General features: G+C 38.8%; 1 protein-coding gene, 1 long non-coding RNA gene and 1 pseudogene across 3 annotated transcripts in view; 2 read left to right on the forward strand and 1 right to left on the reverse strand.

The window, feature by feature from the left end:
• Positions 1-15,232, reverse strand: part of TRAF2 (TNF receptor associated factor 2) — a 98,694-nt gene that overhangs the window by 19,552 nt on the left and 63,910 nt on the right. For both annotated transcript variants that reach the window (XM_089675038.1, XM_089675037.1), the window contains exons 7-10: positions 7,845-8,006; positions 7,071-7,145; positions 3,789-3,863; positions 2,373-2,726 (exon numbers count right to left, since the gene is read on the reverse strand). In XM_089675038.1, the coding sequence (XP_089531164.1) occupies positions 2,373-2,726; positions 3,789-3,863; positions 7,071-7,145; positions 7,845-8,006 (666 nt within the window). The remainder of the gene's footprint in view (positions 1-2,372; positions 2,727-3,788; positions 3,864-7,070; positions 7,146-7,844; positions 8,007-15,232) is intronic.
• On the forward strand, positions 4,875-4,998 carry LOC149463501 (U2 spliceosomal RNA; annotated as a pseudogene).
• LOC149463502 (uncharacterized) lies at positions 11,236-15,066 on the forward strand. Its single transcript, XR_016312435.1, has 2 exons — positions 11,236-11,431; positions 14,880-15,066. It is a non-coding gene; the product is annotated as an uncharacterized LOC149463502 (long non-coding RNA).

Here is a 15,232-nt window from a genome sequence, read left to right on the forward strand (position 1 = left end):
TCTACAAACCAGAGCTCCTCCTGTTGTACATGGTGATGATCCTCTCCAGATAAAAAAAAATTAAAATTAAAAACAAAAAAAACAAAACAAAAAAAATCGCTGGACTCTCATTCGTCTCAGCTCCGCTAAAGGGGCATGGAGCCCCTCTCTCCCCGAATGACCAGGGGGCACATTATTGTTCTATTCAGCCTGTCCTGCAAACAGCAGTAGGGAGAGGAATATTTGGCACCGATACTAAAAACATGACTGATCATGCCAAAAACTGTCTTTTATTTAGGGATAGTGATCATATGAAGCCATTTGTTATCACATAGTTGTTTGGCTCCTTTTTAAATCATAATACCAGAAATCACCCAAATGATCCTGATCAAAAGTTTTCATACCCTGGAATGTTTGGCCTTGGTACAGACACACAAGAAGACACACACAGGTTAAAATGGCAATTAAACGGGCAATTTCCCACATCTGTGGCTTTCTAAATTACAATTAGTGTCTGTGTATAAATAATCAATGAGTTTGTGGATGCACTGAGCAGGTTAGGTACTGAGTCACGGGGAGCACAAAAGACCTGCATAACAAGGTAATGGAACTTTGTAATGATGGAAAAGGATTTAAAAAGATATCAAAAGCCTTGAATATGGCAATCAGTACTGTTCAATCACTCATATCTCTAGATACCAAGCCAAGGTCAGGTTCACCAAAAAAGGATTGCAGTCATGACTTCCAGAAGAATTGTTTGGGATTCAAAAGAAAAAAAAAAAACACAGGTAACCTCAGGAGAAATACAGGCTGCTGTAGAAAAAGACGGTTTGGTTGTTTCAAGGAGCACAATACAATACTTGAACAAAAATGAGCTGCATGGTTGAGTTGCCACAAAAAAAGCCTTTACCGAGCCAATACTACACAAAAGCCCAGTTACAGTATGCCTGACAACATCATGACACACAATCACTGCTTTTGGCACACTGTAATCTGGAGTGACGAAAGGAAAATGGAGCTTGATGGTCACAACCATAAGCGCTTTGTTTGGAGAGGGGTGAACAAGATCTACATTGACAAGAATACCATACCCACTATGAAGTGCTGATGGTGGCTCACAGATGTTTTTTTTGGGGGGAGGGGGACTGAGGTCTGAAAACTGATGGAAAGATGAATGCAGCATCAGAAAACACTGGCAGACAATTTGCATTCTCCTGCACGAAAGCTGCACATGGGACATTCTTGGACTTTCCATCACGACAATGACCCTAAGCACAAGGCCCTCCATTGGTTACAACAGAAAAAGGTGAAAGTTCTGGAGTGGACATCACAGTCTTCTGACCTTAATATAATCGAGCCACTCTGGAGAAATCTCAAACGTGCAGTTCATGCAAGTCGACCAAAGACTCTGCATGGCCTGGAGGCATTCTGCCAAGACGAATGGGCAGCTATAGCACCTGCAAGAATTCAGGGCCTCATATACAGCTATTACAAAAGAATGCAAGCTGTCATTGATGCTAAAGGGGGCCACAGACAGTAATAAGAACTAAGGGTATGCAGACTTTTGAACAGCGGTCATTTCAGTTGTATACTTATGTTTTGCTTTATGATTGTGCCAGTATGTTATGACCTACAGTTAGAGAATATGAATCCCATAAAAAATGTGTTTTGCCTGCTCACGGTTTTCTTTAAATATGGTACATGCTGTATATTACCAATTCTCCAAGGGGATGCAAAGTTTTGAGCACAACTGTAAATGCTGTTTTGTAGGTAGGCGGCTATAGTGGACAACTGAAATCCTTGGGATGGTGCAGCCTGAAAACATCAAGACAGTGAAATATTTTCTTTGCAGTCTTAACCAAGTCCAATTATTGAGGTGAACCTGTTGCATTTGGTGCATACAATTCATTTCCATTTGGTTTTGATTTTTTGGTAGTAAAATATCCCACCACTAATATCCAAGGAATGGTTTAAATTATAATGGGTATTCTTGTGACAGTGCAATTGATAGTTAGGATCAGGTTTAGAGTTGGGATTGAGTTTAGTTTCAGGGATACATCCACGAGAGGGTTTATTAGTCAAGTCCAGGTTTAGAATTAGTTTTTACATCATAGCAAATGCTATTGTGACAGTTTTAATTTTTAGAAAAAACAATTGTACCATTTGCAGACCAAATAATTTTTTCTCATCTTGGGACAGCTCTGGTCTCTAAAACACCCCGAATTGCAAATGTGAAAACAGCCAAGCAGTTCCAAACCTACTCTAAAGCCACCACACCATTAGAAAAAGTTTGAGTTTCCTGATACATATGCCTCCAAGTATTCAGTAAGTATGACCCTCATATATAAGGCTTCAACCCACAGAGAAGACTCCAGGCAGCTTGCCAGACTTACCTTGGCAGTGAGATTGTCAATCTTCTCCTGATCTGGCCTCCGCAGCTTCATGGCCTCCTCAGTGGTCACACTCGCCCTCTCCACCTCTTTGTTGAGGACACAGACAATATTTTCCATCACCGTGCTCTTCTTCTCCAATGTCTCAAGTTTCCGTAGCAAATCTGGGACTTTGGCAAATTCGGATGTTGAATGCAAAGTGGTCAAGGAAACTGGGTTGCCCTGCATGGACAGTGACCCCAGACGCTGGGTGACATCAATAATCTCCTTCCTGTGTGGCTGCATAAACTCCCACACTTTAGCCAAGTGCTCTGCCAAGAACTTGGTCTCATGCTCCAGGCACTTATCATTCTCCACCTATGAACACACAAATAGATGAGGCTACTGAGTGCTTGAAGAAAAAGCTGAACCAATATTCTTTAGGACCCACATTCATATTCAAAAGAAACTCAGCAATTTAAAAAAAGCCATAGCCTCCTGACATCAATGCCTAGAATGTATAGGTTCTGCAGGACCGCTTGACCTAACAAAGAATACCCCTCTCTTACAACAGCCAGGTAGCAAGATGGGTGCTGTCATGGAAACATCAGAAGTAATAACTAACAACTATGAATCTATAAAGAGAAAAAACAAAACACCATGCTCACCCAAATGAAGCAACCTAAAATTGAAGGAAATCTGTTTTTGGGTGAACTATGTTCAAGTAGGTAGGCATTAGGGAGGGTGGCAGGTATTTGAAAGTCTCCATATAGTAACCTACCAGCTGTATTAATCCTACGGCACCCTGGCTCTAAGTCACGGCCTGAAGATGGCACAACAGCCGCTGTCCAGCAGATTTCGAGTATAGTTTTATTTGCATATTATTTTGTTTTACGTACACAGTCATATTCCTTTAGAACAGAAATTGTTTTTAAAGAAATTCCTTAACTTCCATGACAGAAACCACCCTGACTTGCTAGGTGCTGTCAAGGGGGAGAACTAGAAAATTAGGATTTTACAGATTTTAAAGCATGTTGGGTTTGGTCATTCAGAATTGCCTACATGGTCCAGTTATTAAGTGATGCTTAAACTGGCTGCATCATGAACCAAAATTAGCTCACGTATAACAAGAATTCTGTCCTTACTCTGACAAAGCTTAATGACAATCTATGTAAGAAAGAGGAATAGCACCACATTGGTGCTTGCTATAAGGATGGTAGATTTCAGACTGCTTTTTATTTCAAATTCATGCAGTAATAATGCAGCACAACATACAGACAATTATGGGAACTTTACACAATATACATGGGCTGTTCACATTTGCTGAAACAATAAAGATCTTCATTGTTTATACAGTATGTGTTCAGTCTGTACCTACTATACTGTAATAACTCTGATCAGCCATCAACGTCACTGCAAAAAACACTGAACAACAATTACCATCTCTGTACAACCAGCCACCAAATACCGACAGGGCACTCTGCACCGGCCGCATGACTTTACATGATCCGGGAACTGAGAAAGAAAAATAAGTCACATACCACACAATTATGTGTAACCCATCACATCCATTTAAAGTTACAGTACAAAGTTTTGCAGTTTTAGAAGAATCAAAGTGTATAATAAATTTTTATATGGGACAAAGTTTAGATATTGTTGCCCTCATCCCCCATCCTCTCAGTAAGAGAGACAATTCCACCCCCCCAAAAAAAGAAAATTTTCACCATGCCACTTATCCTAATTTGGATATTTCTCCTCTTCTCCCTTTCTGGTGAAAACTATCAAATTTTGGTTTTCCCATCAGCAGTAGACTATTTTCATCTGAATATTATTATTGTAGCACCAATCATGGAATAGTGTAGCTAATAATGCAAATAACCAAAGGACATATAGCAAAAACCAACATGTATAAAACGTACATAAAATCAGAAGTTCAATTAAAAAACTTTTTAAATGTCCATCCACCACTATAAAATGCTCTTGGTTGCAGCAAAATAATTCACAAATGCCATCACTGTCTCCCTGTGAATTAAAACCTCACCAGAAATTATGGCTGCCACTACAACAGCAAGAACACCCCTGTGTTTAAACAGAAATTCCAAAGGTGCATGTGTCTGGCAAATAACGGACAACAGGTGCCAAAACTAAAAGTTCTTGCTGCAGATTTTAATACTATTTTATACAGAAATTTTCTTCCTTGGAAAATCACTGTGATGGCCAACCTTCGTTCTGCTTGTGGGAAACAAGAGGAAGTTAATCAAGCATGGGTCTCGTCAGTCCTTTGCGAATGGTGGGAAACAGTTTAACCATTCCCAACATATTCAAGGATTGTGAGACATCACACTATCTCTAGAAGACAGCCACCCTCCTACTGCCACTCTTAACAGTCCAAAAATCAATGCCATGGTGTAGCAGAATTGCATTCTTCATTTCCTATTTGCACAGGTTGTTCACAAACTGCTAACTGCTCCAGGGTGGATCATAGAGGAACCACCTGCGGTGACAGCGGATACGTATTTTGGGACAATCGCTTCTCGGCCTTTTGGCTAAGATCAAGTGTAGAAGTGTTCTGGGACAGAGGAAGCTCTTAAATGTACTGGAGCATATTTTTACCTTAATGCTGCAAATACATTAGGGTAAAAAATTCTGAGCCTTAAGTACTACTTTAATGGGAAGCAGTGATGATAGAAAAACAGAGGAGGCACAGACCTTTAGGTTACCTACAGATCAGCAAGTGTGGGATAAGTATTAGCCTGATAGTTCAGCTGGGTCAGGGGTTAACAGATTAGAGGGGAGGAATAAGGCTAACTGCTAAATTTAAAGTGGACTTCCATCCAAAAATGGAAACTCCACTTATCTGCCTCTTCCCCAAACCCCCCCCCCCCCTCCACGGCCACATTTGGCACCTTTTTGGGAGCAGCAGGTACCTGCTTGAACTTCCGGGTCAGTTCGCCGCGGCCCCCACAGCCCTCTGGGGAAACTCAACAGGTCCCACAGGACTGCAGCCCATTCACAAAGCACAGCGCATTCACAAAGCACACTGATTTGGGTTATTTTTACCGAAGAAATGCATACAGAATACATTTTGGCCTAAATTTATAAAGAACAATTATTTATTTGCAAAATTTTATAACAGAAACAAAGAAAAACTCCTTTTTTCTTTTTTCAGCTTAACAGCCGGTTTCCCTTAGTCAAGCACCTGACCGCCGACCGAATTGTCACCGAGTAAGGACACTGCTGGATGCCTGGACAGGTAAGTGCCCTAATATTAAAAGTCAGCAGCTACAGCATTTGTTGGGAGGTTACAAGGTTCAAACCCTTCTACTCTCTATCCTAAACAAAAAAAGAAAAGAAATTTGATTTGGTTGATGTACCACTTTAACACTGGCCGTTTTCACCCCCTTCCTGCCCAGGTCCATTTGCAGTTTTATTTAATCACCACTGTGTTTTTTTATTTTTTGCTAAATAAATGAAAAAAGAAAAAAGGAGTTTTTATTTGTTTCTGTTTTAAAAATTTTGCAAATACATAATTGTTCTTTATAAATTTAGGCCAAAATGTATTCTGCTGCATTTCTTCGGTAAAAATAACCCAAACCAGTGTTTATTATTTAGTCTGTAGGAAAATTAAAGCGTCTACAAACAATGGTACATCTGAAAATTGATCAATCCTAATGTTCTGCTGGCCCATCACATTTCTTGAGGCCCTAAAATATCAGGAGAGTATAAATACCCCCAAATAACCCATTTTTGGAAAGTGGACAGTCCAAGGTATTTAGTAAGAGGCAAGACTAGTTTCCTGGAGCTGTGATTTTTTTTTTGTCACAATTTTTTTGTATATTTTTTGTTTATTTACATACTGTCACCAGTGCAGTACAGCATCATCGTATAACTGATATAACTGTAATCAGGGACAATGACTGGTGACAGTACAAAAAGTTAAAAAAAAATTTTTTTCTTTTTGTGACCAGAACAATCCAATGTTCTCATAGTAACATTGTACTACTCTGGTGAAGTGATCAGTGAATTTCATTGCTATGAGCAAGCATTTTTACTGAAAGAAATTGATTAATTCAGTACTTCTGATTGTCATTAGCTAAAGCTAATCATATGGTACAAATGGGCTGTGATTAGCCCTACCATGTGATCACTGTGACCAATCACAGCTAGCAACACAATTGTACACAATGAATGGCATGAATTTTTTACAATTGTCATGTGATCTGCTGTGATTTGTCACAACAGTCACATAAAACCGGCAGCAGCTAGAGTGATCTGTCATCCACGGTGTCCAGTGACCACACGGATGCACACAAGGCGTGTTCCAGGAGGACATCATTTGACGTCCTCCCATAACGTGGAAGTGGTTAAGGTGTAACACAATTTTCACATATAGTAAGCTGTTCCACATGCTATTGTAATGTGTTTGCAGTGGGTTTTTAGACAAATTATTTATGTTTTTTTTTTTTCTTACCGTGTTGTATTTACATGTGTTTATGTTTCATTTAAAAGGACATTCTGGCACATTTATGTGCGAAAAAATTCAGTATGCTGTACTTTTTTTTTAAATGCACATAGCACCACAATGGTGTAAACTGGGCTCATAAAAACACATTCACTTTTCTTGCATACGCACTTGTACTACATTTAAAAACACATTTGACTGAATCTGGTGTAAACAAGTCCTAAATCTAGTTTGGAGACAAAACAAAATTGTAAGGGAACCTTTTCTCTGGGGATCTTCTTCTTTCCACAGCCTTCACACGTCATGGGGTATTTGGGGCAGATCTCATCATGAGCCTATAAATACAAGAGAGAGAGTGGATAAATGGTGATCAGCACAGACTGGTAAAGCTTGCCATACACTACACAATCTGCCTGCACAATCTCCTTTAGATCTGCCAACAACTACTAAGTACAAGAGGCTTCCTAATTGGATACACCTTAAATGGATTGTTTAAAGTCCAATTACAGTAAAAATAAAATGTAAATAATGCATTGTGCTTCAATTACCTTACTTCGCAGTCTTGATTCCAAACACCTCTTCCTAATGCAGGCCATAGACGGGTCGTTTATTGGCCGAATTTTCGCCTGAACGAAAAATCGGCCGATATTCAAACCGTTAGTGGGGCAATGTCGTCGGCCGATTTTCGAGGTTCTTCTCGTTTCTTTTTATCGGTCATGCAGAAAAACAGCCGTTTTTCATAGGCATTGGTGACAGCATTGACCGATTTTTCGTTTATTGGCCGATAAATGTCCCGTCTATGGCCTGCATAAGTCTATGAGCCATGCTAATATCATGGAGTTGGGTTTTATGTTTGCCCTCATTTTATGAGCCAGTGTAAATAATCTGGCTGTCGGCATGATTCTGGATTACAGCTAGTGTGCAGACTTTATTCAAAACCAGGAAATGCATATAATCACACTTTCAAATACACATTCCACAAGTTATTAGGAAATCTAAAGTGTAAAGGAAAACTACAGAAAAGCCTGTTGTACCTTGATATCTGGAAAATAGAAGGAAAGCTTGCAGTATCTGCAGTTCAGTTTTCGCTCTGGACACTCGCGTTCGTTATGCCAATCCTTGTCACTGAATCTGATGAGCTGTTTGCATGCTGGGCAGGGTGCTAACATGAACGGGCACTTCCCTTCATGTACAGCCTGGGAAGACAAAACATTTCTGTTATTATACATCTAGAGCAAGGTCTGACATGTAAACAGATGAGGTGGGGCTGTGGGTGAAGTGGGATACAGAACACACAGATAAAACAAACACAGATACTTGAGAATCCTGAAGCCTGAAAAGAAAACTGCGCCTCCGCACAAATTGTGTAATCTCAGCATTAGACTTTTGTACCCTCCCATAATTATAATTTATAACCTTTTCTACAGCCAATGAACCGGAGAACCTTGCAGATCTATGTGCATGTACTGCATATTAATGATGAACCCTGCTGCATGCATAGTCACACGTGTTTGCACACATTTTAAAAATGACTTTATAGAGTTACGTGAAGTGAGAAAATTCAAGATGTGCTTGGTCATTACATGTTGAAGTGACTTTGTGGCTACCTTGTAAGCATTGCAAAAAAAATGCCTTATTGAGCCTTCTGTATGCTTACCTGTCCCGCTGCCCATCTTTCTTATCAACTACTACCAAAGAACCTGACTGGCCTGCGGCTGTGTTTGCCAGGTGCTTTGCTCTTCCACTGTGTGCTTTGGTACCATCTAATCTGCAGAAGACCAGGTGTGATATGCGCAAGCGTGTAGGATGCAAAAGATTCTTTAGCAGAAGTAGCTCTTTACGACAGTGAAGACGGATATGGCCAGTAGAAGGACCAGTAACATGGCTGAGCTGCTATATACCATAACTCTAAATGCTAACCTGCAGATCATATATAATAAGGGTCTAGACCATATTAGGATTGCTATGCAGAGCCAATACTCATCACCTGGTAACACACAATGCCTCTTTGCTGATCCTGTTATTGCTTTTGATGCTGAAGGAAACGCTGTAGAATATCACTAACCAGCGATGGCTCCCTCATTCATCCAGCAAAAAAGCTACATGTGGAACCAGGAGAGTATTGGCTTACGCTCATGACGTCACCACGCTGGTTACAAAGAAACAAACCAGATCGTCTTCTGGGACTAGTATTATACATTTACAAGCGCTTTTATATTCTATGACAAGTGAGTGATTAGATCACTTTTTTTTTTTATTTAAATGTATGGTTTTACACTATGTGAGCTTCCCTGCCTCGGTTTCATGTCATGAATGATTACTTATCATTGGATATGGTACCTTATTCAGCATAAGGAGAATTGTGGAGGTGATATGAAATATCAGTCTTGATGGCATTACATGGAGATGTGGAGAAGAGGTCCACTGCAGAGGATATATTAAAATCACACTGTGAATCAAGTGCAGTATGAAAGTTTTTTAATGGATACAAAGTGTAATAATACAGGCCACTCACAAAGCATAAGTAAGTTTGCACTTGTAAATTAATAACCATCCGCTGTAGTGAATGAGTGTGCAGCCTCTGGATGGATGGTGGTCACCGGCATCTGGCGGTGGTGCTGGTGGCTTCCAGCATGTCCTCCTAGTTCCGGGATTCCCTCAGTTGAGAGGTCACTTCCAGTCATGTGATGGCGGGGGACGGTGCGCATTCAAAGCATGTGTGCTTCCTCATCAGGCAGCATGCTCCAAAAGTGGGCCAACCCCTGCCATCACATGACAAGAAGTGACGTCTCAACCAAGGGAATCCCGGAACTAGGAGGACATGCTGGAAGCGCAAACCTACTTATGCTTTGTGAATGGTACGTATTATTACACTTTTTATCCATTAAAAAGCTTTCATACTGCACTTAGAGGGCGCCGCCTCTTTCTACCTGATCTTCCACAGGGCCTCTCTAGCTCGTTATTAGCTGGCTGGCTGGCTCCACTTCATGGTGCATCAGAATTACCTCTAGGATGCTTTATTTGTATATTTATCACAGTATATTGTTAATGATTTATTCTCCCTAATCCCATCACCATTGATTATATGCTTTTACATACTATTGTATGCCACATCTACCTCCTTACTCCGCCTCGGAGTGCGCCAAATATCCTACTTGCGCTATATTAAATCACACGCCTTTCTGACTCTTTTCTTAGCAAAAAAGTCCACATGTTCCGGTAAGAGTCCTCTAAATCTACGGTTGTGGTGCACTCTGGTGCTGGAGAAGTGTGGACAAACAAGGATCTCTTCATTATATTGTTCAGAATTTTGATCATCACTGGGACTCTCATTTGTTTTATTATTTTCATGCACTTTTTTTTTTGTGATATGATTTAATATATAAGCAGATATCTGTATGACTTGCGAGCCAAGTTATATCCACCAAATAACAGCCCCCCAAGAACGCCAAAAATGGACACAATATGTCCCAAGTATAATTGGATCGCAAACACTCAACACACAACGACCACTGTGTCCATAAAGTTAATTTTTCATATTGTGTTGCGCTCCTAATAATAGGTATCTCTTCTATATTCCTTATTCCTTAATACACCCAAAATTGACAATGTGTAATCGAATAATCTGATACACAAAAATATCTGAAAATGTAAAAAAACATTTGTATACAGTGATTCAAAAAAACTAAATATAATAAACACTTGTGTAGAGAATACTTAAATGTGAATATGATTCTCCTAAAAAATACATGATATGATGGTATGTACGTGGTAATAAAAATAAATAAACCAATATTGCACCATAATTTGTGAAAAAAACAAAAAATGTGAAATATATATAAATAAAATATATAATAAATATATATATACTGCAAATAAATAAATAAAAAATATAAAATATATATATATTAATAATGTCCTTTAAATTCAGTGACTCTGTGCTTGATTTAATCTTGAATTGGTGACTTTTTGTGAATCCGTGACTCTCTGTGAATCCTCTAATTAGTGCAGATGTATGCTCACCTCCTTATCTGCCTGCAATTAGGCTATATGCGCTTGTGGTTCACCTCCTATGGAACCTGCTTGGATGAAATTCCTCCTTTATAGACTGTGAAATGTGGATATCCTTTATCATTAATTAGCCCATTCGGGATTGATCACTCCTTACGAAATTCAAATCCCCTTATGATCTCCTCTCCATGCGTTTCTCCATATGTGGGGACAAATTACCGAACATAGTGTTTTATCCTTTTTAAAAAATTCCTGCTTTATTGCTTCCAGAAGGTACACTCACATTTGTTGTACAAAGTATGAGGCAATTTATATATAACGAGTAGTCCGCCGACCGCTGAGTCATGCACCCGCCGTCTGTCAAACAATCCGGCTTTCTCCGAGTGACGTTACAGCCCCACCCCGGGGTTGTCCCCACATATGGAGAAACGCATGGAGAGGAGATCATAAGGGGATTTGAATTTCGTAAGGAGTGATCAATCCCGAATGGGCTAATTAATGATAAAGGATATCCACATTTCACAGTCTATAAAGGAGGAATTTCATCCAAGCAGGTTCCATAGGAGGTGAACCACAAGCGCATATAGCCTAATTGCAGGCAGATAAGGAGGTGAGCATACATCTGCACTAATTAGAGGATTCACAGAGAGTCACGGATTCACAAAAAGTCACCAATTCAAGATTAAATCAAGCACAGAGTCACTGAATTTAAAGGACATTATTAATATATATATATTTTATATTTTTTATTTATTTATTTGCAGTATATATATATTTATTATATATTTTATTTATATATATTTCACATTTTTTGTTTTTTCACAAATTATGGTGCAATATTGGTTTATTTATTTTTATTACCACGTACATACCATCATATCATGTATTTTTTAGGAGAATCATATTCACATTTAAGTATTCTCTACACAAGTGTTTATTATATTTAGTTTTTTTGAATCACTGTATACAAATGTTTTTTTACATTTTCATATATTTTTGTGTATCAGATTATTCGATTACACATTGTCAATTTTGGGTGTATTAAGGAATAAGGAATATAGAAGAGATACCTATTATTAGGAGCGCAACACAATATGAAAAATGTATACGATTTAATATATGTTCAGGATAGAATACTTGCTGACGTGACATAGCCTTTAGGTTGGGCTGGCACGGTTTACGTGTTTCAAAATAAGTTACAAACCTGTCATGCTAATTTACTAGCAAAGTTTTTTGTAAGCCACTTACCCAGAATAGGTATGCAGCAAGTGAAGGCAGAATCACTAACCTGCACACTTTATTTGAACAGTGACACAAAGTACTAAACCCAGAGGGGGGGGGGATTTATCAGAAAGTTGATCAAGTGACTGGCATTTTCAAAAGTAAGCAGGGATGGCAGTCTCAGTATTTCTCTCGTGGCAGGTTTCTTTTAAAGGTTAGTGTTTTATAGCCAACATTTCATCAGGTGTTTCAGAGTCACGAGAAGCAACACACACACACACACACACACGCAGCTGGAAGTTTAGAAAGGCTTCCACTAAAGTAAACGGTGCTCAGGAATGCTGTGCCAGGATATGCAGGTTGTACCCTAATACTAAAAGCTGGGGGGAGGTGGATACCAACTAAAAGGTGGCTATGCACTAGAAGTGTTTCGTTTGAAAGCTTTCCTTTCTTGAACGCTCAATCGATTTTTTAAAACGTTAGTGGGGTCAAATATGCATTTTCAACCAAAGTTACATGAAAATTCACCCTTTAAACACACTATCTTCTCATGTTCTAAGAAAGAGAATGCACCCCACAACTGTGTTCTTTCAAAGGCTCCAAAGCTAAAAAGTTAATGAAATACTTCAAAACACGAGTGTGTTTGCCACAGTCTGAGTGCATTAACAGCGTAGTAATAAAACCTTCCAGGGACTTTCCATCAATGTTGGCCTGGAGCCAGGGGCTTTCTAAAATGCTCACAATCTCTTTAGACAGCAGTGTATTCATGAGCACTGACTACGAATTATGGAGACTTGGAATAATATATTTACTTATTAGAGTTTCCATATATAAAGCAAATATGGGATAACTGACACTCTCCACATAAACTGGTTTAAGTCTCTAAATGTAATGGTTTCAGTTTCTGAACCTGAGAGCTGCCAATATTAGCGAATTCTCACACTAAACACCCATAATGAATTGATGTTTGCCTGCCTTGATTTACATCAATGACAAGTTGCCAATCACATCAATGACAAGTTGTGGAGGAGTGGCCACACAAGGATCCTGCATGAATTCTGCTTTGTGTGTATGCATGGACATTCTATGGGATGTGCCAGAAGAATGTGGATTACTGACTGATTAGAACTACAAATTCACATTATAAATCTGTTACATAGTTAGTCTGGCTGAAAAAACACAAACGTCCATCCAGTTCAACCATTATACCTGCTGGCAGGTATGACATTTCTTTGCTGGCCTGAAGTACAGTGTAAACTCTGCTTTGATGCCATGTTTGTTGGCCTGTTAAAATAATACTTTCAGGGCCACTTCACACTTCATGCGTTTCAGTTGCTTTTTTCCTGCAGCCAAAAAACGTACAGAAAGTAGGTTATATGGTTGTCAATGTCATAGTTCACACCAGTGCTTGCAGTTCCAGTGCGTTCCGGTTTCAGAAAAAAAAAAAAAAAAAAATAGAACAGGCTGCATTTTTCCTGCACTGAACTGTCTGTACTGGAATGTGGTAAAATGCATAACAAAATGCACCGGAACGCACCAAAACCGCTCATGTCCCTATTTAAATTGAAGAAAAAGAGGATAAAAAATTAACTGGAACGCATCAAAAACTTTAGAACATGCCAAAACGCACATGCAGAAACGCATCCGGACTGCATTTCTATAGTGTGAACCAGCCCTAAGGGTTTGTTCACGCCATTCATGCATGAAAATGGACACGCAGATTTTACGTGCGGAGACATCAGTTTTCATGCATGCTTCAATGAGTTTTATACACATTGCATTATCCTGAGCAGAAAAAATCTGCACGTGATACTAGTGTTGTGGTGTAAACAGGGCTCAAGGAGAACAAATGACTTTGTTGTGCCCTTGTAGAACATGTGCAAAACAACTGATGTCTCTACGCCATGATGTGAACGAACCCTAAAAGGAAATTATGGTCACAGCATACACTTCTTTCCACAACTTCCTAGATTCCCTGCATGCTTTACAGCTTCTCCTCTGTTTACTTTTAATTTCTAAGGATTACATATCCCATGGTACCCTGCTGTCTGCAAGCAGTGATTTCTGTGTGGACTCCCCTGCTTGAAACTCCTCCTCCCAGTACCTTTGTAGACCAGAAGGCAGGCTCTGTGAAATGTGTGACACAAGAGTACTACTTACAGGATATAGTGAATACATGTCACAGAATTCAAGGAGTGAATGTGTGGGATCTTCGCAAAGTAAGGTTACAAACGTCAAGATCATTCAGAGTGAAAGGAGTAGGCTAGCAATAATTAAAATTGAACGTGGAAACGAATTATGATTTTACATTTTGACCATGAATATACTTTAAAAAGGTAAATTTGAAAACTAAAATATTTGCTTACAGAAACTACAGTATTATCCATTTTTTAAATAGGTTAATAAAAATTTTAAATATAACTGGTATTAAAAGCTCTTTTGAAGCAGCTTGTAAAGCATGTTTACTGACTCTTTAAACATTCACTGTCAGGATGACGTCTTTACATGTCGAGCTCATGACAGACCTTCCTCTTTCGCATTTCTTCCCACGGGAATAAAATACTCTTGAAAGCTTGCTCATAATCAAGCAACCGTGCCTCAACTGCCTATTTATAACCCACCTAGTGGTGGTATGTGTGTCACTCATCGCTAAAGTGTTTCATGAACAAAAGGCTATATTGCCAGATATCTCTTCCCAAACCAACTCCCCCCCGGCCGCCTTTTCCAAAAAAATATATAGCCTTTTGTTCAATTTGTATTCAAATTTGTTTATGTATTATTTTATATGTATAATATTTTTTTTACATGTTATTTATAAATTTTGTTTTCTTTTGTAGTGCAATTCACGATACAGAATTTATAGTAAAAGGCGTGGATCCTGAAGAAGCGAATCCTTCTAGAAATACGTTGGTCCTGTACACCTAAACACTGCAAGATGAATTGTATACATTAATTTATTTCTTTTAATAGTGTTTTGTACCTTATTGTTTTCATCTTTATGGAATAAAAATGGATTTAATCATTTCCATGTGATTTCTTGGTGGCACATATAAAGTCACATCCATGGTCCCCATCTCATCTGGCATTTAAAAAAAAGGGGGGTTTTGGTCTATTCTTATTCCTTAAAATCATTTGTAAATGACAGTTCTTTTTAGTAATAAATAATTTAAGAATTTAAAAACATATTTTT

Source organism: Staurois parvus, unplaced genomic scaffold (assembly GCF_062004578.1).
Source record: "Staurois parvus isolate SC_StPar_1 unplaced genomic scaffold, SC_StPar_1.0 ptg000154l, whole genome shotgun sequence".
Lineage (NCBI taxonomy): Eukaryota > Metazoa > Chordata > Amphibia > Anura > Ranidae > Staurois > Staurois parvus.